The sequence below is a fragment of the Somniosus microcephalus genome, chromosome 10, assembly GCF_052327205.1.
Source record: "Somniosus microcephalus isolate GS21.2 chromosome 10, FLI_Smic_1.0, whole genome shotgun sequence".
Classification (NCBI taxonomy): domain Eukaryota; kingdom Metazoa; phylum Chordata; class Chondrichthyes; order Squaliformes; family Somniosidae; genus Somniosus; species Somniosus microcephalus.
Window position 1 is genome coordinate 104,086,523 of NC_140996.1, and position 25,544 is coordinate 104,112,066.

General features: G+C 42.9%; 1 protein-coding gene and 1 pseudogene across 1 annotated transcript in view; one reads left to right on the forward strand and one right to left on the reverse strand.

The window, feature by feature from the left end:
* LOC147111592 (protein diaphanous homolog 3-like) overlaps nt 1-25,544 on the reverse strand; it is a 1,088,834-nt gene that overhangs the window by 643,528 nt on the left and 419,762 nt on the right. Inside the window, exons 12-15 of the mRNA XM_085998659.1 lie at nt 23,660-23,776; nt 21,626-21,744; nt 21,085-21,149; nt 20,318-20,422 (exon numbers count right to left, since the gene is read on the reverse strand). Of these exons, the coding sequence (XP_085854785.1) occupies nt 20,318-20,422; nt 21,085-21,149; nt 21,626-21,744; nt 23,660-23,776 (406 nt within the window). The remainder of the gene's footprint in view (nt 1-20,317; nt 20,423-21,084; nt 21,150-21,625; nt 21,745-23,659; nt 23,777-25,544) is intronic.
* LOC147111594 (uncharacterized) lies at nt 8,449-20,014 on the forward strand (annotated as a pseudogene).

Sequence of the window (25,544 nt, forward strand, 5' to 3'; positions counted from 1 at the left end):
CCGCCTCGAGTCCCATTATTATACCAAGTACCACTTCCTTAGTGATTTTAATCGTATTTAGTTCCTCCCCCGCTAGAGCCCCCTGTTTGTCCAGTGTTGGGATATTCTTAGTGTCCTCTACTGTAAAGACTGATACAAAATAATTGTTCAGTGTTTTTGCCATCTCCATGTTTCCCACCATTAATTTCCCGGTCTCATCCTCTAAGGGACCAACATTTACTTTAGCCGCCCTTTTCCTTTTTATATAACTATAGAAACTTTTGCTGTCTGTTTTTATATTTTTTGCTAATTTACTTTCATAATCTATCTTCCCTTTCTTAATCAATCTTTTAGTTATTTTTTGCTGTCTTTTAAAGACTTCCCAATCTTCCATCCTCCCACTAGATTTGGCTACCTTATATGCCCTTGTTTTTAGTCGGATACTATCCTTAATTACTTGACTTAGCCACGGATGACTATCTTTTCTTTTACACCCTTTTTTCCTCAGTGGAATATATATTTTTTGGAAGTTGTAAAATAACTCCTTAAATGTACACCACTGATCATGTACCGTCAACATGGATTTACAAAAGGTAAATCAACCTTGACTAATCTACTGGAATTTTTTGAGGATGTAACTGGTAGAATAGATAAGGGAGAACCAGTGGATGTGGTGTATTTGGACTTTCAGAAGGCTTACGATAAGGTCCCGCATAAGAGATTAGCGTGCAAAGTTAAAGCACATAGGATTGGGGGCAAGGTACTGTCTTGGATAGAGAACTGGTTGGCAGACAGGAAGCAGAGAGTTGGAATAAACGGGTCTTTTACTGAGTGGCAGGCAGTGACTAGTGGGGTACCGCAGGGATCGGTGCTAGGACCCCAGCTATTCACAATATATATTAATGATCTAGACGAGGGAACTAGATGTAATATCTCCAAGTTTGCAGATGACACACAGCTGGGTGGGCGTGTTTGCTGTGAGGAGGATGCAGAGAAACTCCAGTATGATTTGGACAGGTTGGGTGATTGGGCAGATGGATGGCAAATGCAGTATAATGTGGATAAATGCGAGGTTATCCACTTCGGTGGTAAAAACAGTGTTATAAATCTCATCATTCATCAAGAAACTACTCATGAAATAACGTTGGACGGCCAGCTGGTGGTGCTGTCCAAGGAGTATAAATACTCGGGCGTGAGCCCAGCTTCCAGGGACATTTTGTAAGACAAGGAACTAGTGAAGTACAACTAGACTTCCATGTTCTGAAACAAGTTGATTAAAGCCTTGCTTTATGCTCAAACCAAGTGCGTAGTGAGTTTTATGATGTCAAACAGGAAGACAGATGGTCGGGGAGTCCAGAACCAGGGGTCACACTCTATGGATAAGGGATAAGCCATTTAGGACTGAGATGAGGAGGAATGTCTTCACCCAGAGAGTGGTAAACCTGGGAATTCTCTGCCACACAGGGCAGTTGAGGCCAATTCATCAAATATATTCAAGAAGGCGTTGGATATATTTCTTGAGGCTAAAGGGATCAAGGGATATGGGGAGAAAGCAGAGACAGGGTACTGAAGTTGGATGATCAGCCATGATCTCATTAAATGGCGGAGCGGGCTCGAGGGGCCGAATGGCCTACCCCTGCTCCTATCTTCTATGTTTCTATTTTTAACAGGCAGTTTTTTGCCTAATCCCTATTTTTAGCCCTGAAATGTGGGCTGTCCGACGGCTCCGAACCACGCCAAGTTAGCGAGGCGGAACATCAGTCTGCAGGGGTCGAGATGTCTGTTGTGCAGGTGAGTGATGGGTGCATGTGTGCAGAGGTAAGTGTGTGAGATAAGTGTAAAGTGTTTTAAAAGTTTTACTTACCTTTACTTTCTCCTGCAGGCTTCCTTCCTTCCGTTCTCAGGAGTCCCTCAGCTCACCGGCACAGAAAGCAGAATGGCCGCTGAACTGTCAAAAGCTGCAGCCTCTGCTTTCTGGTCTGGAGAGCTCTCTAACTGAGTCTGAGTAGAAGGACTCAAGTTAGAAGACAGATTGTCAATGTTTGACAGCTTTACAGAGCTGTCAAACGCTGATTTTTCATCTGTCAAAAGCTCTTGACAAATGAAATGTCAATCGCTGACGTCACCAGTAACCAGGTGTCCCTTAATTGGCCTGCTGAGCCCGCTGGGCGGGCTTAACAAGGTCAATCAAGGGAAAATAGTGTGGGTTGGCCACAAGTCGATGGAGGCGGGACTACAACCCAAAAAGTGGGAGTCACGCCTCCATAAGCTCCTCATTGACAAAATCGAGCCCAAAGTCTTTGTTTAATGTCTCTGCCATTTCCTTATTCCCCAATATAATTTATCTTGTACCACTACCTAACCTAAGAGGTGTGACTGCCTCCTGGATCAAAGTGTCCAGGTAACTCTACCCATCCCAGATGCTCTGCAATGGCTGCACCTCAGACTCCAGCTGAATAACTGAGTTGAAGTTCCTTGAGATGTCGACACTTACTGTAGATGTGGTTGTCCGGGATTACGATACTCTCCACAAACTGCCACATGCTGTCGTTGAGGTACACCTCTTGCACTGCCATCCTTATATAACCTTGTTTCACTTATTTAATGAATCAAAGTTTAACGTATCTTACATTTTTTTTAGTTTAACTAATTACTTGATTTAGTTTAATCTATAGGTAGATTAAATTAAATTTTTACCTGGAACTTAACCCCGCCACCCCTCCTTATGCTGTGACGTCACTGCGATTTTTTTTCTCCCCTGCTGCTTACACTCACCGCTGTTCAGTTCTTCCACTCCCTTTTTAAACTGTTGCTGCTGTGTTACTGTTTTTTTTTGTTGCAATGGATACGTTTAAAAGTGTGGTGTGTGCTATACAAAAAACGATTAATATTTCAGAAGCAATAAAAGCTACAGTTCGCCTTTCAAATTACAGTACCTGCTGTCAAGCAAAAAAAGAGTGCAGGTACTAGCCAATAATGAAACACATCAAATAAATATTTTGAGAAGCTCACAGAACATAAAAATCATATTGTAAAATTTGCTGCACAATACATGTCCCCAACCCCACTTTTGGGAGAATGTCTGGGTTGGGCCCGTTGCCGCAAATGCCCTATTCGGTCCAAATTAAACAAAAGAAAAATCAAATCAATGTCTACCAACAGAATCAAAAATCATTTACATAAACCAATTTTTAAAAGCTGGGAGCAAAGTGAAAGCGTTGTAGACTTGACTTGTAGGTCAGGTCCGATTCATTTCTGCAATCACGCAGAATGAAACCAAAATATCCAGTAAATCTAAACATCAGGCAACTCTAATAGAACGTCCACAAGTCACCATAAAAATAATTTCTCAATTTTTAAAATGTGCGGACCAACATAAAACAACTGCACATGTGTGGTTCAACTTCTGTACGGAGCTCAATTTTCAAGGAAAATATGGCATCATACACCAGATCTAAAAATTTGGACAATTAATACAAAAATTTACTTGAATGAATTATCTCACTCCAGACCAAATGTACATCTTTTGGAATACACTTCTTTACCACAAAAAATGGAGCAGGAAAGTCCAACTGAAAAGTGAAATCTCCAGCCAATTATTGGAAGGGAACCCTAGATTCACAAACCATGTTTGGGTCCTTACAACAAAACGTTTTCCAGGATTTACAACAATGCTACAAGTAAGAATATGCATTTTATTTCCTTTTTTATGGGTTTCTTGTGTTACAAATGTCACTTTTACTGGTAATTTTTGTTGTAGGGGATAAATTCAAGTCAGTACCTCAAACTAACTTAACATTCTGGAGAAATTTGATTCTTTTAGCTTCTCTTTTTTTTTTATTAGTGGCTGTCACTGAATGCTCACACGTGATTTGTCGTTTTCAACCATTGATGGGATGGAGGGATCAGATTATGAGGAGCGATTATGTAAATTGAGCATGTTCTCATTGGAAGAGAGATGGTTGAGAGCAGATATGATTGTGGTTTTTAGGATTCTAAAGGGACTAAATAATGTTGACCATGACAAGCTATTACATCTTGTCCATTACAGTTGAACCAAAGGACACGGCCTGTGTTTGAAGGGATGTAAATTCAAAACTAATCTGCACAAACAATATTTCAGTGCACGATACAGAACAGGCTCCCCAGGAAGACACTGGAAGCAGTTAGTATTGATTCATTCAAATGCAAATTAGAGAGATTTCATTCAAAAAGTAACATTTTGGGATACTGTATGAGTAATTTGTGTAGCATACTTGGGAGGAACAGGTGACTTCGGACCTATGGTTACCAAAGTTCTCCACTACTGGGGTTTGAGAGTCATATCTGGATCTGTTGTAAACTAATTGATAGAGATTCATTTCTATGCTTAGTGAACAACTCAATTATGGTTGCATCATGTAACTACCAGGATGGTAGAAGGCGAACGAGATCGACTTCGGTCTTTTTCCGTCTAGCAATTCCTATATTCCTGTATGGCCTTAATCGTACCTCATTGCAAGTTTTTCTATCGGATTTCCTTATGTTTGATTCATATGTCTTTTCAGTTGTGACTTTTTTATTATGTATTTCAACCAATCAGGTCGCACTGTGACGCAAAAATTTGAATGTATACAGGCATGTGATGAAACAACTTCTAGATTTTTATTACTCGTTAAATAAGATGACATGCTGCTTTATAATGACTGGAGGACAATATATAATTCTGTTGCTAAGGTGCAGCTGTGTTGAAACTAGTCTGTCCTTTTTACAGTCGGAAAGTCTAACTGCTGTTTAATTGTTTGGTGAGGAAACTTTGCAGATTCAAATGTGCTCGTTTCAGGTTGTAGTTCAATCCCCGAGAATTTGCACTCAGCAAGGTCCCACAAACAGCAATGTGATAATGATCAGATTGTTTTAGTGGTGTTGGTTGAGGGATAAATACTGGCCAGGACACCCGGAAGAACGCCCCTGCTCTTCTTCAAAATGGTGCCATGGGATCTTTTCATCCACCCGAATGTGATTTAGAAAAGATGTCTTGCAAGCCCAAACATCTGCAAGGAAGTGAAACAGAGTTGCAGCAGTAGTGTCACTAGATGTATCAATTCTGTGCTGCATGGAAGTTGGAGGTGTCCTTGAACTACTGGTACAGTTCAGCAACTGGCTCCCTGTTGGCCTGGACGCTGTGAAGGGAATTGTTGCCAGGTAGGTATGCCAGTGCCTACAGATATGGATGCCCGCATTGACAGATGTGGCCAATCAGTTTTTGCTAGATATTGATCACCCTCACATGCATTCTTTCATGCAGTGCCACTGAAAGACTGGTGTCCTTGGAGGGGGTGCTTCCAAAGAAGCATCTAAAATTACAAGTGGTCAGGCATTCACATATCTTAGTGGTGCTAGTGGGGCCAGTGACCTTGCTTCCTTTTGGGAATAGGAGTCTCCGCATGTACTAATCATCTGCCAAAGCGAGGTCTGGTTACCTCTGTCTACAAAAACAGATACTGATGCACGGGCAAAGAACATCTCTCGTGCCACCTAACCTGTACAGCTTTCCTACTTGTGTTCTCCTTCCCTTCTTCCAAGCACCTTGGATTCCCATCAAGAAACCCAGGTTCCAATATTGGTGCAGCGGGGGCGGGGAAGGCAATAGAATTGACCCAATGGCAAGCAATTTTTTTTTTAATTGAAGAAAATTAATTAAGAAGTGACTTTAGAACTGCCAAATCAATTCACTTACTGTGCCTTTAAATCAACTGCCTTGCACAGGTGATTCCCTAGCAGCCCGGTATGTCCATTTTACATGAGCGTAATTTAGAACCGACATGTGACATGTCAGAAAATGGCATGTAAGACACACCCGCCCCAAATTAAGCTGCTGCCTGTTTTAGCCAGATGCGTCCACTGATGACGATCCCATCCATGCAAGATCTAGTGTGATGGAAATCTACTGAATTTTCTAATTGGGATATCTAGGCTTCAGTTTCGAGGTCATCATCAAGCTCAGGCAAAGCACGCGATACAGAGTTCATGTCCCCAAGAATTGAATACTCCCAAATCTGGGGAGACACTTCTGACAAGTTGTTCACCTCTTGCTGCTTCAGCCTTTCTTATTATCTTGCTGATACTAATATAGTCAGTGCAACTTTGAACTTTGAACACTTAGTTCTCCAAAGCTGCAACTATACCACCTCACAAGCTCTTCTTCCTGTCTGCATCCTCATTTCCATGAAAACCAGATTCACTGCAATCTTCTGATCTAATTCATTCTTTCCCAGGAGCTCAAAACATGGATCTAATTTCCTTCAGCACTACTACAACATTACAGTTTTTAAACCCCAAACTGGACATCACTAAATCAATACTTTGATTTACCTCAACTTCTCATTTATTATCTTCACTCGTGGCAGAGTCCTGCAAAATAGGCCATTGTCCTTCAACTTGGTTTCTCAATAATACAAAACATAAAGGGGGCAATTTTCCCAGCCCTGAGAGGCGGGTTTGGAGGCGGGACAATTGGCAATATGGCAAAAACTGAGGGGAGGTTCGGATTCCGCCTCCAAGCAATTTTGCCGGAGGCAGATTTGATGGGTGCGATTCGGTCCTGCCTCCATCAGTCGAGAGAGGTAAATAAGACCCTTAAATAGTAGTTAAGGGCCTCTATAATCCTATTTTGTCAGGCCTTTGTTATTTTACCACATTTTCAGCGTGTTGCACGACCCTCCTAAACCACACAAGCTAATCCTGGTGGGTTGACAAGTGGGTGGCCTCCTCACAGCTGCAGCTCCACCATTAAAACAGAGCTTTCATCAGGGAGCAGTTGCAGGTGGCAGAACTTTGGTTCCAAAGGTCTTTCAGCACTTTTAGCGGGCCTACTGAAGTCAGAGGTGCTGCATCTTCTATCTCTCAACTGTGGGACCTCCTTGGAAGACCCTCTCCCCGCTTGGACTGAGCACTTCCCCAGTGGAAGCAGCATGCGAACCTTTTATTTCTTTTCACCATGGACCTCAGCGCTCAGTTGGCTTTGAAAATATGGCAGGCTTGTCAATGGTGCAGGGCGTCATAGACTGCACACGTGGCCCTTAGGGCACCCCATCACAACCCAGCTATCTTTGGCAACCGCAAGGGCTTCCACTCCCTCAACGTAACCACAAGGAGATTTTGCACGTTTGCGCCAAGTTCTGTGGTAGTTGCCATGACTCATTCATCCTGCGGAACTCTAGTGTCCCTCCGCTCTTCAATCCGCCAAACCAACTTAATGGATGGCTCCTTGATGACGAGGGCTACCCCCTGAAGAAGTGGCTAATGACGCCGATCAGGAGGCCAGCTAATGAGGCTGAAGAGCGCTACAATGTCAGCCACATTTCAACCAGGTACATCATCGAGCAAACCATTGGCTTACTGAAGATGCAATTCTGATGCCTTGACAGATCAGGTGCAGCCCTGCAGTATTCAGCAGCCAGGGTCTCCAGAATGGTCGTGGTCTACTGTGCACTGCACAACATGGCACAGTGTCATGGCTTGCAGCTTCCTCGGACCTTCAGTATATCATTTAATTGTAGTGTAATTGGTGGGATTGATTTCATTTAATTTAATTTGAATTAATTAAAGGGTAAGTCATGGCAGGACAGCTTGGCCCCGTGGTATGCTCCTCCTGCGCTATGTGGGAAATCAGGGACACTGCGAGTGGATACATACTGGAGCATTCGCGATGCTGAGGATGTCGTGGATAACACGTTTCGAGAGTTGGTCACACCGCAGGTAAAGGCTGCACAGGCAGGAAGAGAATGGGTGACCACCAGGCAGAGTAGTAGGCGCAGGCAGGTAGTGCAGGGGTCACCTGTGACCATCCCCCTCTCAAACAGATATACCACTTTGGATATTGTTGGGGAGGATGGCTCATCAGGGGAAGGCAGCAACAGACAATTTCCTGGCACCGTGGGTGGTTCTGCTGCACAGGACGGGAGGAAAAAGAGTGGGAGAGCTATAGTAATAGGGGATTCTATTGTAAGGGGAATAGATAGGCGTTTATGCGGCCGCAAACGTGACACCAGGATGGTATGTTGCCTCCCTGGTGCAAGGGTCAAGCATGTCTCAGAACGGCTGCAGAACATTTTGGAAGGGCAGGGTGAACAGCCAGTTGTCGTGGTGCATATAGGTACCAACGATTCAGGTAAAAAACAGGATGAGGTCCTAAAAGCTGAATATAGGGAGTTGGGAGGTAAATTAAAAAATAGGACCTCAAAGGTAGTAATCTCAGGATTGCTACCGGTGCCACGTGCTAGTCAGAGTAGAAATAGAAGGATATTTCAGATGAATATGTGGCTAGAGGAATGGTACAAGGGGGAGGGATTCAAATTCCTCGGACATTGGAACCGGTTCTGGGAGAGGTGGGACCGTACAAACCGGACGATTTGCACCTGGGCAGGACCGGGACCGATGTCCTAGGGGGAGTGTTTGCTAGTGCTCTGGGGGAGGGTTTAAATTAAAATGGCAGGGGATTGGGAACCTGAGCAGAGACAGAGGAAAGGGAAACAAGGATAAAAGCAAAAGACAGGAAGGAGAAAAACAAAAGGTGGCAGTCAGAGAAATCAAGGGTTTAAATCAAACATGGCCACAGTAAATAATAATTCTAAAAGGTGTAAGAGTGTTAAAAAAAGAAGCCTGAAGGCCTTGTGTCTTAATGCGAGGGACATTCGTAATAAGGTGGATGAATTAGCTGCGCAAATAGAGGTAAACGGATATGATATGATTGGGATTACGGAAACATGGCTCCAGGGTGACCAAGGCTGGGAACTCAACATCCAGGGGTATTCAATATTCAGGAAAGATAGGCAAAAAGGAAAAGGAGGTGGGGTAGCATTGCTGGTTAAAGAGGGGATTAACACAATTGAAAGGAAGGATATTAGCTCTGATGATGTGGAATCTGTATGGGTAGAACTGAGAAATACAAAGGGGCAGAAAACGTTAGTGGGAGTGGTATACAGACCTCCAAACAGTAATGCGGAGGTTGGGGATGGCATTAAACAGGAAATTAGAGACACGTGCAATAAGGGCACTGCAGTTATCATGGGTGACTTTAATCTACATATAGATTGGGCTAACCAAATTAGTAACAATATTGTGGAGGAGGAATTCCCAGAGTGTATACGGGATTGTTTCCAGGACCAGTATGTCAACGAATCAACTAGACATCAGGCCATCTTAGACTGGGTATTATGTAATGAGAAAGGATTAATTAGCAATCTTGTTGTGCGAGGCCCCTTGGGGAGGAGCAATCATACTGTGATAGAATTCTTCATTAAAATGGAGTGTGAAGTAGTTGACTCAGAGACTAGGGTCCTGAATTTAAATAAAGGAAACTACGATGGTATGAGGCGCAAGTTGGGTAGGATTGATTGGGGAATGTTACTCTAAGGGTTGACGGTGGATAGGCAATGGCAAACATTCAAAGATCGCATGGATGAACTACAGAATTTGTTCATCCCTGTTTGGCATAAAAATAAAACAAAAAAGGTGACACAACCGTGGCTAACGAGGGAAATTAGGGAAAGCATAAGATCCAAGGAGAAGACATATAAATTGGCCAGAAAAAGCAGTAAACCTGAGGATTGGGAGCAGTTTAGGATTCAACAAAGGAGGAAAAAGGGATTAATTAAGAGGGGGAAAATAGAATATGAGAGTAAGCTTGCAAGGAACATAAAAACTGACTGTAAAAGCTTATATAAATATGTGAAGAGAGAAAGATTGGTGAAGTCAAGCGTAGGTCCCTTGCAGTCAGAATCAGGGGAGTTTATAATGGGGAACAAAGAAATGGCAGACCAACTAAATAGATACTTTGGTGCTGTCTTCACAAAGGAGAACACAAATAACCTCCCAGAGATGTCGGGGAACATAGGGTCTAATGAGAGGGAGGAACTGAAATAAATCAGTATTTGTAGGGAAATGGTGTTAGGGAAATTGACGGGATTGAAGGCCGATAAATCCCCAGGGCCTGATAATCTACATCCTAGGGTACTTAAGGAAGTGGCCCTAGAAATAGTAGATGCATTGCTGGTCATCTTCCAAAATTCTATAGACTCTGGAACAGTTCCCATGGATTGGAGGGTAGCTAATGTTACCCCACTATTCAAAAAAGGCGGTAGAGAGAAAACGGGGAAATATAGACCGGTAAGCCTGACATCAGTAGTGGGAAAATGCTAGAGTCCATTATAAAAGATGTAATAGCAGAGCACTTACAGTGACAGGATCGGAAAAAGTCAACATGGATTCACAAAAGGTAAATCGTGCTTGACTAATCTACTGGAATTTTGTGAGGATGTAACTGGTAGAATAGATAAGGGAGAACCAGTAGATGTGGTGTATTTGGACTTTCAGAAGGCTTTCGATAAGGTCCCGCATAAGAGATTAGCGTGTAAAGTTAAGGCACATGTTTTTATGTTTCCTGATGAGCAAGTGGCTGAGTTCATAGCCTCCTCAGATGAGGATGAGGAGGAGGACGGCCGAGCAGCGGCGTATCGACCAGCAGCAGCACGCGAGCACATGGCTGCCCGTGATGCATGGAATGCAGTCATCCTGGCCGGATTTGCATAGGTTGCCCATTTTGGCACAGGTCCTTGGCTCCATCTTAACACGATAGACAATGGACATGACTCTCTGGCCTCCTTTCACTCTGGCCACCAACCTGACCGTGCAAGCGTCGCGGAGCCCGCAATGTGGAGCAGCCTAAGGCAAAATAACAGATGCCATCATGCCAACAGTTTGCCATCACCTCATTTTTATACATTCAAACAGGGATGGCATTTCATCAATAAACAGAAATAATCACCCAAGTGCCTACCCCTGTGACTAATGGTGCTTTATTTTTCTCTTACGCGTGCTCCTATGTGGTTCTCCCCCTGTGGCTTCAGCAGATGTGGAGGCACCTTGCTCACTTTCATGCTGCTCCTGCTTCGACACCTTTGGCGGGTGTCCTCTGGGCTTACGAGCCCGTGAGGGCTCGTAAAACGTCTGCTCATCCTGCGGCAGTGCAGGGGCTGAGACACCCATCTCAGTTCGGTGCGGACTCTGGTGGGGCTCTAACCGAGGGCTATGCAGTGGCATGGAAGTGTGAGCGCTTGGAGAGGAACCACCAACTTCCGTTCTCATGGCCAGCTCCACCTCAGCGCTTGCAAGTGGCTTGAGAGCACCTTGCTGCACATCAGGGGGGCCATGGTGCCCCGTATCTGCAATGGCAGTCCTACTCAAAAGGACTTCCATGAAGCTCTGGTTTCTCTGCTCAATAGCTGCCTGTCGCTCCTCCAGAGCCGTCAGTCTATTCTGAACAATCACCATGTTTTGGCGACTTATTTCCTCCATGGCCGTAGCCAGCCTTTCCACGTATAAACAATAAAGCATGTGTAATGATTGCGAAGACCCCTCCTGGAAAGAGGATCTTCATCTCGAAGTTGAGACAAAGGACTCGACGTGCCATGAGGCACCTTGGCTTAGGAAGAACCCTTACAGGTCAGATAGCCCTGTCCATATCCTACTTTAGGCCTAACCCTAAGAGAGTAAGAGAAAGACCTAGGGAGCTTTTTCACAGAGACAGTGAAGGGGTCCTGTACCAGCTGCTTCTCATGGTCATAGTCATAGAGTCATAGAGTTATACAGCACGGATAGAGGCCCTTCGGCCCATCGTGTCCGTGCCGGCCATCAAGCCCTGTCTAATCTAATCCCATATTCCAGCATTTGGTCCGTAGCCTTGTATGTTATGGCATTTCAAGTGCTCATCCAAATGCTTCTTCAAAGTTGTGAGGGTTCCTGCCTCCACAACCCTTTCAGGCAGTGAGTTCCAGACTCCAACCACCCTCTGGGTGAAAAAGTTCTTTCTCAAATCCCCTCTAAACCTCCCGCCCTTTACCTTGAATCTATGCCCCCTAGTTATTGACCCTTCCACTAAGGGAAAAAGCTCCTCAGTATCCATCCTATCTATGCCCCTCATAATTTTGTACACCTCAATCATGTCCCCCCTCAGCCTCCTCTGCTCCAAGGAAAACAAACCCAATCTGCCCAGTCTTTCTTCATAGCTGAAGCGCTCCAGCCCTGGTAACATCCTGGTGAATCGCCTCTGCACCCTCTCCAAAGCGATCACATCCTTCCTGTAGTGTGGCGACCAGAACTGCACACAGTATTCCAGCTGTGGCCTAACCAGTGTTTTATACAGCTCCATCATAACCTCCTTGCTCTTATATTCTATGCCTCGGCTAATGAAGGCAAGTATCCCATATGCCTTTTTTACCACCTTATCCACCTGTTCCGCCGCCTTCAGGGATCTGTGTACTTGCACACCCAGATCCCTCTGCACCTCCGTCTTGCCTAGGGTCTTACCATTCATTGTGTATTCCCTTGCCTTGTTAGTCCCCCCAAAGTGCATCACCTCGCACTTTTCCGGGTTAAATTCCATTTGCCACTGTTCCGCCCATCTGACCAACCCATCTATATCGTCCTGCAGACTGAGGCTACCCTCCTCGCTATTTACCACCCTACCAATTTTTGTATCATCCGCGAACTTACTGATCATACCTTTTACATTCATATCCAAGTCATTAATGTAGACCACAAACAGCAAGGGACCCAGCACCGATCCCTGTGGCACCCCACTGGCCACAGGCTTCCAGTCACAAAAACAACCTTCGACCATCACCCTCTGCCTTCTGCCACTAAGCCAGTTTTGTATCCAATGTGCCAAGGCACCCTGGATTCCATGGGCTCTTACCTTCTTGACCAGTCTCCTGTGCGGCACTTTATCGAAGGCCTTACTGAAATCCATGTATACCACATCCACTGCGTTACCCTCATCCACACACCTGGTCACCCCCTCAAAAAATTCAATCAAATTAGTCAGACATGATCTTCCCTTGACAAAGCCATGCTGACTATCCCTGATTAATCCTTGTCTCTCCAAGTGGAGACTAATTTTGTACCTCAGAATTTTTTCCAATAATTTTCCCACCACTGATGTTAGGCTCACTGGCCTGTAGTTCCCCGGTTTTTCCCTACTTCCCTTCTTGAATAATGGTACTACATTAGCAGTTCTCCAGTCCTCTGGCACATCCCCTGTGGCCAGAGAGGTCCTGAATATATGTGTTAGAGCCCCCGCAATCTCTTCCTTTGCCTCACACAGCAGCCTGGGATACATTTCATCCGGGCCTGGGGATTTATCCATTTTTAGGCCTGCTAAAACCGCCAATACCTCCTCCCTCTCGATGTTAATATGTTCGAGCATATCACAGTCCCCCCGCTCTATTTCTATGTCTACATCGTCCTCCTCCATAGTGAAAACAGATGCAAAAAATTCATTTAGAACCCCGCCTACATCTTCTGGCTCCACACACAGATTGCCACTTTTGTCCCTAATGGGCCCTATTTTTTCCCTAGTTATCCTCTTACCCTTAATATATTTATAAAACATCTTAGGATTTTCCTTTATTTTGCTCGCCAGTGTTATTTCATGGCCCCTCCTTGATCTCCTAATTTTTTTTTTAAGTATCCCCCTGCACTTTTTGTACTCCTCTAGGGCTTCCTCCATCTTTAGCCTTTTGTATCTGCCAAAAGCCCTCCTTTTTTACCTAATCCATTCTCGTATATCCCCTGACATCCAAGGTTCCCTGTGGTTTTTGGAACCACCCTTGACCTTTACGGGAACATGTTGCCATTGTATGATCTCAATCTCCCTTCTGAAAGCCTCCCATTGCTCCGATGCGGATTTTCCTACAAGTAGCTGATCCCAGTCCATTTTGGCCAGATCCTGCCTTATCCTATTAAAATCGGCCTTCCCCCAATTTAGAACCTTTATTTCCGGCCCATCCCTGTCCTTTTCCATGACCACCTTAAATCTCACCATATTATGGTCACTGTCACCAAAGTGCTCACCTACTAGCACTTTTTCCACTTGGCCGGCCACATTCCCTAGAATTAGGTCCAGTACTGCCCCCTCTCTTGTAGGACTTTCTACATGCTGGCTCAAAAAGCTCTCCTGGATGCACTTTAAGAATTCTACACCCTCTGAGCCTTTCACATTCTGACTATCCCAGTTAATATTGGGGAAGTTGAAATCCCCCATTATTATTACCCTATTATTTGCACATTTCTCTGAGATTTGCCTACATATTTGTTCCTCTATCTCCCCCTGACTGTTTGGAGGCCTATAGTACACTCCCAGCAAAGTGCTTGCCCCCTTTTTGTTTTTAAGCTCCACCCATATGGCCTCATTAGAGGAACCTGCTAATATATCATCCCTCCTTACTGCAGTCATTGACTCATTAATTAATATTGCGACACCCCCCTCCTCTTTTACCTCCCCCTCTGTCTCGCCTGAAGATTCTGTACCCCGGAATATTGAGCTGCCAGTCTTGCCCCTCCCTCAACCATGTCTCCGTGATAGCAACAATATCATACTCCCATGTGTTTATCAACACCTTCAGTTCATCCACCTTATTTGCAAGACTCCTTGCATTAAAATAGATGCCATCCAGCCTTGCCCTTATATATTTGCCCTGTCTACCAAGCTGACTTGTTTTTTTCTCTATGTTTTTGCTGTATAACTCGTGTGTTTTTTTCTGTCTTAAACTTTGATTAAACACAATATTCCCACCATATTGGTTTGCAGTCGATCCTGATTATTTGAAAGACAAGAGATAAGCTAATATCAACAAATTGGCTAATCTAACAAATGAGATGGCAGTCCTAGGAGGAGTGTTTGAGCCTATAATCGCTGGAGTTTAGAAGAATGAGACATGATCTAATTGAAACGTCTAAAATTCTTAGAGGGCTTGACAGGGTAAATGCCAAGAGGCTGTTTCCTCTGGCTGGAGAGTCTAGAACTAGGGGTCATAGTCTCAGGATACGGGGTCGGCCATTTATGATTGAGATGAGGAGAAATTTCAGTCAGTTCGGAGTGAAATCAGAAAGCATTTTTTTTCCACACAGAAGGTTGTAGAAATCTGGAAGTCTCTTCTTCAAAAGGCTGCAGATGCTGGGTCATTTGAATTTTTCAAGCCCGAGAGCAATATAGATTTTTATTAGTTAAAGATATCAAGGAATAAGGAGAAAAGGCGAGTAAGTAGAGTTGAGGTACAGATCAGCCATGATCTAACAGAATAGCAGAAGAGGCTTAATGATGGCCTACTCCTGTCCTGTTTTTTCATCTCCTTTTCCACCCATAATCCCTGTAGTTTATTGCTAGAATGCTTTAAGATGATTTAAATGGTCAATCTATCCTTTTGCTTAGGTTTTTAGTGTTATAGCAATAGTGTAGGAAAGCAAAATCTTAATCTTGTCTCTATGTGTGAACAGAAAGTTTGGAAGTGCAAGAACATGAGAACGATGAACACCCAGGTTAAGAAAAGGCTCATAACTTGATTAGAGGCGAGTTGCCAAGACACCACATACCACAGTAAAAGATAAAGATGTGGCCTACGCACTTACAGTATAAAAAACAAAGCTTGTGGAATAGAGGCAAAGGCTGAAAAGATTAGAAGCTGGGTAAACACCTAAAAATGCGGTCTCAGCAAAACATGCAACTACATTTTATGTAGGTACAAGCCAAGGTTATATTATAGAATAAGAATAGAACAGGTTTTCCCCCGTAGATGGCCTGGAGGCTGGAACTGATCACTCCATGCCTTGGAAACACAGGATATGTGGTTCTCTAGGGGGTCGGTGTGCTCTCAGGGTAAGTCAGAAGCCCACATCCACGCAGGCAACCTAGACAACTGCAAGGGATCACTCCAGGCCTGGGAACCAGGTTATTATTTGCATGTCATCCTGTCATTTAATATACCACTGTAAAACAGTTATATAAAATCTAATACTGTAATTAGTCAATGTAATAAAGCTCGTTACTATAAAAACCATTCGTGCGTGAATCATGAGCGGAGTTAATGTCGCCTGACGACTTACCCTTTGTTACAACAGTTACCATGGGGAAAATTCTCCAACCTTCATTTTTCTTTCATATTCATTGCAACAGTTACTTGTATTGTTGCTTTTTATTTTGCTTTCCATTCACTTCTGTATTAATTCCATATTTTTATTGGTTTTAGGCCCTTTACTTCTTTTTCTTCTATCCACATCACTTCTATCTTTATCCCTCATCTTTTGTCCTTTGCAAAAACTTCTATTCCATTCAGCTAATTCTTTTTCATTTCTCATTCTCCACTGTTACTATTTGCTATTCTTATTTCTCGTTTCTCTCTTTATTATGCATTTACCCAGTCTGTAGCCCCGAAATTCCTCAGGTTGTGATCCAGGCGGTTACTCTCTGATTACACCCATTGGTGGCCTCTCCACTGATTATCCCCAGCAGTTTGCAGAGTCAGTGGGAGGGCACCTAGTTATTATGGGCCAGGCAGGCACCAGTGCTACTTCAGGCCCATCTCTGTTGCCTGCCTATCTATGCCTACTGGAAATTCCAACTCTTACTCATCTATGGAGGGGGTTGCCCACTCAGGCCCTTGGCCTCAGCTACGGTCCTATCAGCGCCCCCCAAAAATGTTGCCTCATTGGGAGTCCAGACTGCATGCCATGCCTGAACATCACTCATGGGGTTCACATACACCCTTTGGGAGACCAGTATAGCTCCACTCACTCGGTGTACCAGCTGCCACTACAAATGACGACATTTGATCCCAACCAACAATCAGGAGAGGGAACTTCAAGCTTAAGCAGTCCCCACCACTGACTTTGCCGCCTGACCGTGATTTCCCTTGTAAGGGACAAACAGAGGTTCAGTCCCTTACAAGGCACTGAGGAAATTCCTAGATACAGCAGACAACTGCTGTTGTTTTCCTGGGAGTTCTGCCAGTCACCCGCCAGATTCTCAGCATATGTGGGCCTGGCAAGCGACCTGGACCGGCTCAATCCTTGACAAATTTCAGGGCCTTTGTCTTTTGTCGTTAAAATGGTGACATATCAAGGGCCTCATCCTAGGCTCTTGTCTTGGTCTGTCCAAGTTCATTTCTGGTCTTTGTTAAATCATCTTTTCCCACCTCTCACAGATTCTTGTGGTCTTCCAAATCATTAATGGGCTTCTGCTTTTCTTGTTCCTCTAAATTTCACTCACCTTCTTGTCCTTCCATTGTAACTTTTCTTTCTGAATTGATTCTCAGGTGACCTTCTGACCGCCACTTCACCCACCATTTTTGATTTCTCCTTTCTTCCTCATACCTGCCTCAGAAAACAGTACGAGTCCTGGCTGCCTTATGCCCTGTATGCAACGCACAAGTGGCCTCTTCTCTGTGCGCAGAAAAGATAATTGACAAAGTGCTGTGAGGTGGCATTTAAAGTCTCAAGAATCGCAAGTCTGGCCATGAATTAGCGCAGATACAGAACAGAAACACTGGCTGTTCGCTCAAAATATGAATAGTTGGCAATTATGTTAAGGAAAATGAAACCGTCCAAAATATAGGCATTAAAAAGTATTGTTTCAAATATATTAGAAAGATATATACATAAACATGGTGGCAAGTGTTTTCCAAAGGCTCAACTTGATACTGTTGCAGCCAGTGCTACAATGATTCAGCTGTGGTGCTTAAGCTGTAATGTTAATTCACTGGAATACTGCTGTCAAAAGGCACCACCAGCAATCATACCTGACTCTCTAGCCTACCTACTCTATGCAAGCTTAATTTGGTCAGCTGTCAGCCATAAAGTGATCTTTCAGTGGCTGTGGTTGGGAAGTCAGACGCTCCCAATTATCCCTTTAAATCAATATTGCAACTGAAGGTGTGGCGAGCCTTACATTTATTTTCCCCTGTGCAGACAGACCAATAACAAACAATGGGAAAATGTCTTTGCACAGTTGGGGATATATATTATACATTTTTATTGAGCTCACTCACGTCCACTTTATCCTCATACCCGTCAATACTTCCAGTTTCCTTTGCATGCTGCCTCTTCAAATCACATTTCCTGATCACATGCACAAAAGCTGCAAATTACAAACTTTAAAGTGGGAGCCAAAAACATGTTTTGAAGAGGACACAGACGGAGCGAGTTCAAAACAGTTCGATTCCACCCCCATCACAAGTGGTTGATAATGATGCTTTTATGTAATCTTACTTCGTAATAAATACAAATTGGTCATTTTTAGTCTAAGCTTATGGCCTGTCATTGTGGTGCTTACCATGATTTAGAAAGATCAGGAGTATATGGTGCTATCCCATACCATTTCCAGTACATTCCCCAATGGTAAATAAGGTTCACTGTTTGCCCTGGGGCCTGCTATATTAGGTACATTGAGTGTTCGGTCTAGTTTTAGTTCACAGGAAGCTATGTCAATGCAAGCTAACTTTTGTGTTGAGCACAAGTGAAAAATAGACAGCCAGAGTAGCAACAACAACCTTCACTGCTTTTGCATGCAAACATTTCTTTCAAAAATTCTAAGATACAATTTCTTCATAGCTCTTGCACACCTAACCAATAGCTACTACATCTCTGTTCATCCTTCTTCAGTAATTGATATTCTGGTGCTGTCACTATCTTCTGATCTTAGGTGGAACTCCTACATCTGTGATCACGAAAGCTGCCTCTAGGAAGCACAATCTCCTTTTTCATGCAGAGCACTCTTGTGCTCAAAAACACTTCACTCTATAAAGTGTGTCCTTCCAAGACTTCAAACTGCTCCCATATGTGGGGAAGTGATTTTACTGTTCTGACATATTAGTTCGGGCACCCACGCCTGAAGCTGCTATTAGGTCAGTACCTCTGCTGGCGTCTCAGCCGGCCAATTTTGCTCCCTTCCCGTGACTGGAGAGCTGCCTCTGGGGCAATGACTGGCACCCACAGCTCACCAGTAACATAAAAATGAGGCCAGTTAATCAATTTGCCATGGTCCTGCCTCTTAAAGTGGGTGCAGCACATCAGGCGCAATCCAATTTCTAGGCCTTTCGGTCCAATCAGCCAATCACCAGGTACAAGAACCTTTTGGGGATAACCCTGCCTTTACTTCTCCCCTCCAATTGAAGAGAAACCTTGTCTATACTCAGTGCTTCGTCACAACACAGACTCAAGAGTGTGGAAGATCAAATTTGCAGCAATTTGTTAGAAATGTCTACAGTTATGCTTTAACGTGCATACTATGTTGGTCTAAATGTATTTACATTGTGTACAGCTACAGAAGCCGTAATATATTTCCATGTTTTAAAAATGATGCACAAAGTCCAAACTGCTGTCAGAGATGGATGTGGTACATTTGTCGACCCACAGTATAAGTTGTCGTGTGCATGAATTTGCAAATTTGCCAAATTTCACCAGTTAGAAATTAATATAGTGCAGATTCACTCCAAATCCTTTATAAATGATCCAAAGCTATGCCAGACAGCCAAGCACAACCTCAGGCTCATTTCTAGAAAAAAGTTATCCACTGCACCAGACGGCATTTCTATTCTCCAGTCGTTCAGGTCAAGTCTTTCACAATGGACTTGGTCCAATTATGGACAGTTTTTGTTGTAAACGCCCCACTGGGGATTTAACAGAAACTACAAGAACGTGCTTCACTTTTGACCTTTTGCATGAATCAGTGACCGTCATCACTCCTTCAGTTAAACTGAAACTCGTTTCTTTAAAGGAGAAAAACAATGTCAAGACTATTACTTCAGTTCACTAGTTTCTCCAGACCCCCATTTAATAATTAATTAAATGCAAATTTTCCTATTTTATTCAACAAAATTGCTGCAGTATCATCTTTTTTCCATTTGTCTGCAATATTTGAAATAGTTCAAAATAAAAATCAAATGCATAATTCTTAATATAAGGCACATGTGGCCCTCTTAAAAGTTTTATCACAATCCTTTTATGAATTGTAGTTTGTCATGCCTTAAATATAAAATTATCAGAATATTCGCATTCAATGGTGCGTTATCTTTTTCTGCAGAGGAACCTGAACCAGGGGTCCAGCCAAATAAATAGCTTAAGAAATAATTTCCTGTGTTTGGATAAAGATCTGTTTGGTACGCTGAATCGAAGTGCAGTGGACCTTTTACCCTTTGTGGTTAATTACTCAGGAAATTTGTGACACTAGGAGCTAACATCAACTGAAACATAAGCAACAAATTTAATTAACAGGAGTCCAAAACAAAAGCTGAAATCAATCTTGAGCCAACAAAGCTAATTAATATTACACAAACCCAACATTTAACAGCCTGAGGCATTCTGGGCAGAAGCCTGCAAGATGGCAGCTGGCAAACTTTTGAAAATCCAAAACTGTAGCAGAATACCTAAATAAATCTATTTATTTTGCATACTCTTAGCACCGTATTACTGGATTGTAACCACCAACTGTTTGGAAATCAAGAAATCATTTAGCATGCTCCATTACCTGAGCTCTGAGACTCTGCAATTCAGCTTCAAGCTCATTGATTTTTCCTTCTCCCTTCTGCATTTGGGCCTCTGCCTCTTGCCGGGCTGTAAATTCTTCATCAAACTGAAAGATAAAACTACATCAACCTCAAGGGTACCAGATTCTGTTGATTCCAAACAAGATCTTAGCATTATCAAGTCTACTTTTATTTTTGAGCAGTGGGACCTATATACTGTATTTCAACATAAACCAGTTTTGAATGTTTTATGTTAATCCTTCAGAATGGAGTTTAAAAAAAATCTATTCACAAGATTTTGTGGCCTGGTGAGCAGGGCAAGGGAAGATGTCCACTGTTTTCTATTTGTAGTAAAATGGCATACACTTTCAGGAAGATGCCCTATGCTTGTAGCAAAACAGTAAGTAAAGAATGCATTTATGATTTCACTATTGCGAATGGAAGAAACTTTCTCCTGTGACCTGTTTCTGACCTTACCAAAACACTTAAATGATTAAGAATATCTGTTTTCAACCCCTCTTGCCCCCCCACTCTAATAGAACAAAAAAAACATTTTTATTTATACCCATTTGGAATGATGTTTATTATTGGTGCACAGCAAAATAAAATCCTAAAGGCAACCTGCCATCACAGCATTTTTCTGTTCAACTCAACTTTTTAAAATCAACATTAAAGAAACATTTACTTTATATTTGACATCATCAAGCAACTGAAGACAAAAAAAATGTTCCTATGACAACAGCATTAAAGGTATGATAGTACTCCTTACCTTTCTGGTCAGTTCTGAAAGTCTTTGTTCACACTCATCGACTCTTGCTTTATCTACACAAATATCTGCAAATATGAAGAAAAGCATCTGATCCAGTTTCGTAGTCATATTGACATTTTAACCTACATAGTGGTTAGCACTGTTGCCTCACAGCGCCAGGGACCCGGGTTCGAATCCGGCCTCGGGTGACTGTGTGGAGTTTGCACATTCTCCCCGTGTTTGCGTGGGTTTCCTCCGGGTGCTCCGGTTTCCTCCCACAGTCCAAAGATGTGCGGGTTAGGTTGATTGGCTATGATAAATTGACCCTTAGTGTTAGGGGGATTAAATACGTGGGGTTACGGGGATAGGGTGGGATATGTGTTGGTGTAGGGGTTACGGGGATCGGGTGGGATATGTGTCGGTGCAGGCTCGATGGGCCGAAATGGCCTCCATCTGCACTGTGGGGTTTCTGTGATTCTGTGAAATGTTCCTCATGCTGCTGAACCTATCAAGTCTAATTAGATTCATTCTACAACAGTAGTGTTCAAATAATCAGACCCACCTACAAGATGACCAAAATCTACATCTAATCGTTTGCGGTATGTGAAGTCAGGATCCATGCCATTGCGGTGTAACACTATCTGGGAAACACATTCTTCTATTATCTTGAAATACTGTGGCCTACAGCACAAATGAAAGCAAAATAAATCAATTTACTTTACAGAGTGAACCTGAAGTACACAAATTGCTCTGGTTATGCCCAACATTAATATGCAGAGTACTATGACCGCAAAGCTGTTAGATTATCCACAATGTCTGTTTTCTTCATTCTTTGAAAGATGTTCGACTTCCATGTTAAGGTAAGAACTACCATCATCCCATAATGATATCACTTGGTCCCTATCCCAAGTGAGATTTGTGTACTGAACAGTTCAGTGATATCTTTCCACTCTGCTATCCAGAAGGCCTTGTTTTGCTACATGTCCTTAGCTCTCTGCCCAAAGGAAATAGCATGAAGATCCATTGCAACAGCAATAGCATGGAGACATCACAGCCAAAGAAAATCTCCAAAGATGCCAAATCAGAAAAATGGTATAAACTGCAAGAAAACTCCTTGCAAAGAATGAGGACGACCATATTTATAGATGGTAATCTAACATATTGCCTCTTTCATTTAACTTCTGCAAACAAGTAAGTCTACCAAAGTAGTATCAACTGCAGCCACAAATTGAAACCAGACATGTTGCCTACCAAAGTCCCCATCCACAATAGGCTGTTGGGGGGTGGGGGTTATGATGGAGAGTCACTGGCTACCAAAGGTGGAGACAGCAATTAGCTTTGTCTTTTCCTATACCCCTGGAAACACTTAAACTGTGAGGTAAATCTGGAAAGCCATCACAATGCCCACCTTGCATTACATCATACAGCTTCATGTTATAAAGAGGCATGCACCATTGGTGAATAATGAGAATCTGATGTTGAATTGTATTTCCAAACTAGTTTTTGTTTTCTACAATGCAGATGTCTAACACATTTATATTTGCAACCCATATTTCCCTGCCTTTAAGCATGGCCACAAACTCATGTCAGTGAATAAACATAAAAGAATAATTTAGTTAACAAATTAGAGATATATTTACAAGAAAATAAATGTGAACTAAAAATCAGGAAGAAGCAAAAGTAACATTAACTTAAAAAGGTTAAAAAAAAAATGAGACCAAAGAATGAAGGAAATGTGTATCAGGTATACAGACTCTCTCTCTGCATGGTCTCAGAGGCATGCAGAAAAAAAGAGACAGATCGAAAGTGAGAGAGACAGAGAAAGGAGGAGGGAGAAGGGAATAAGAGTGGATACCACAAACAATAAGACAGAGGGAGAAAAGTAAAGTTAAGGAAAGCACATAAAAACAAATTGATTTTGTCCTGAAAGGAATCGCCCAGTGGCTCAGTTGATAAATGCATCACACAGTAAAGGACTGAAACACAGCAAGATTCAGTGAGGCCCCAGGTTTGATCCCAAGAGTGTTTGAGAGGTGAGCTGAGCAACAGGCAACAAAATAATGCAGAAATTGCTAATGTAAAAACAGAAAATGCTGGAAATAGTCAGCAGTTCAGGCAGCATCTGCGGAGAGAGAGACAGAATTAACGTTTCAGGTCTGATGAAAGGTCATTGACCTGAAACATTAACTGTTTCGCTCTCCACAGATGCTGCCTGAACTGCTGAGTATTTCCAGCATTTTCCATTTTTATTTCAGATTTCCAGCACCTGCAGCATTTTGCTTTTGCCTAAGTTGCTAAATTCAGTGCAAGAGTTATTTAAATAATTTTAGTACATTTAATTAAGTTTGCCCAATTTACAATCTGCACACACTGCTAATGAGGCTCTGCACCACCAAAGCAGCCTCGCAAAATTAGTGTTTATGTAACTGATGGCAGTTTTAGTTTTTAAACAAGATGGAAGAACTGCTAGGGTTCCTGCTCCCCACCATGAGTGAGTGAGGTGATTGTGAGGTGAGTTTGTGTATATATTAGGCAAATGGATTGCTGGCACCTGTCGAACAAATCCAGGCAGAACAGCACAAAAAAAAAACCATACCTCACAAAATAGTCATTCCTGATCAACATCATGTGTTGAAGAATGGAAAGAAAATAACTTTCAGCTTCGGTGTTCTTCACTGTGTTGGACAGCATATTATACACATCATTTATTTCAGTGGAGCCAAGGTTAAGGAAAATATATTGCAGAGTAACAAATTAGTGTACATTCACAGGGTTTTTAAACATCCGTCCAGTATTTCAAAATCAGAATAGAGCGGATTTTGAAAAAATATTTCCCTCTTCACCAATCCAGATGTTCTTCAGCACTGTGGACAGCATCAATATCTCAAAGACACAGGAAATAGATTACATAATTAAATTAAGACCTAATGCAACAGCTGCAACCTGTGACATCACTTTCAATCTTCAGCTTTTGAGCCTGCTAGACAGACAGGACAGCATGCACGTTTCTCGCAAAATTTCTCCATGTCACATCTTCTTTTTCAGCTCTGACTAGAATCATAATTTTTGCATTTACTGTGTATTGGCAAAATCTGGAAGTTATTAGTGTAAATTTCTTCACATTTGCACATCAGAAACAGATCAATAAGTCAAAGTCTCACATCTTGCAGACATTTGTAGAAAGCTGCCACACATTCTTCTTCATTACACTTATCTGATTGGCTAAAATAGCTAATATCAGAAATTAACTATGCTGATTCACCAAAAATATGAACAGGCAGAGAAAGCTACCAATTGTGAACCAGCAATCCACACTAAAGCAACAAGAACGAACATATTTTTCAAATCCACCAAACTGCAATTGCCACAAAACAAACACTCAAAAGAATTTTTCTCCGATTCCTTTTGGCAGCCACACAGTTTTTACAGCTGGCCAATTGTATATACCTAGAAATACAATTTTTAAACATGACACAGAAAGGCTTAAATAATTTGCCCAAGATATTAAACTTAGACATAATGGGGGGGGAAATTTAGTTGGTAGCGCCACCCGTTAGCACCTTAAGAGGGCGCTAAGTGGGGCGCAAAGCAACTAGCGCCCGGGCGCGGCGATATCTGCGCCTCTCGCGAAATTGACCGGACATTTTGCGGCAGCGCTAAACAATACCGCCACGATCTCCTGCACCGGCAAATCGTGACATCAGTCGAGTGCGCAATGCCCCGTTAGTGCCCCAGACCAGAAATTGAGTGGCACCCCCTGCCTTACCGCCTGCCGCTAGCAACGACAGGTTGAGGGGAGCGTTATGCTGTCAGAAAGGGACTAGAGGAGCGCTATTTAAAGGCGACCGCTTCCTGCCTTTTTTTGTCGGTGACATTTTTGCACCACGCATTCTGAGAAAGAGAGCGAGAGACTTCTGGAGAGATTCAACGCTGTGTGAAGGAGTTTTGGGTACTGAGCAGCACTTTGCAGGTTGGTTTTGAGTTGCCCTTCCTTGTATCGATTTAGAAGAGACTAATGAGTTTTAAATGAATTTTTTGCATCTGTGTTCACTATGGAGAAAGACGATGTAGACATAGAAATCGGGCAAGGGGACTGTGATATACTTGAACATATTAGCATCGAGAGGGAGGAGGTACTAGCGGTTTTAGCAGACCAAAAAGTGGATAAATCCCCAGGCCCGGACGAGATGTATCCCAGGCTGCTGTGTGAGGCAAAGGAGGAGATTGCAGGGGCTCTGACACTAATTTTCAGAACCTCTCTGGCCACAGGGGATGTACCAGAGGACTGGAGAACAGCTAACGTAGTACCATTATTCAAGAAGGGTAGCAGGGATAAACCAGGGAATTACAGGCCAGTGAGCCTAACATCTGTGGTAGGGAAATTATTGGAAAAAATTCTGAGGGACAAAATTAGTCTCCACTTGGAGAGGCAAGGATTAATCGGGGATAGTCAGCATGGCTTTGTCAAGGGTAAATCATGT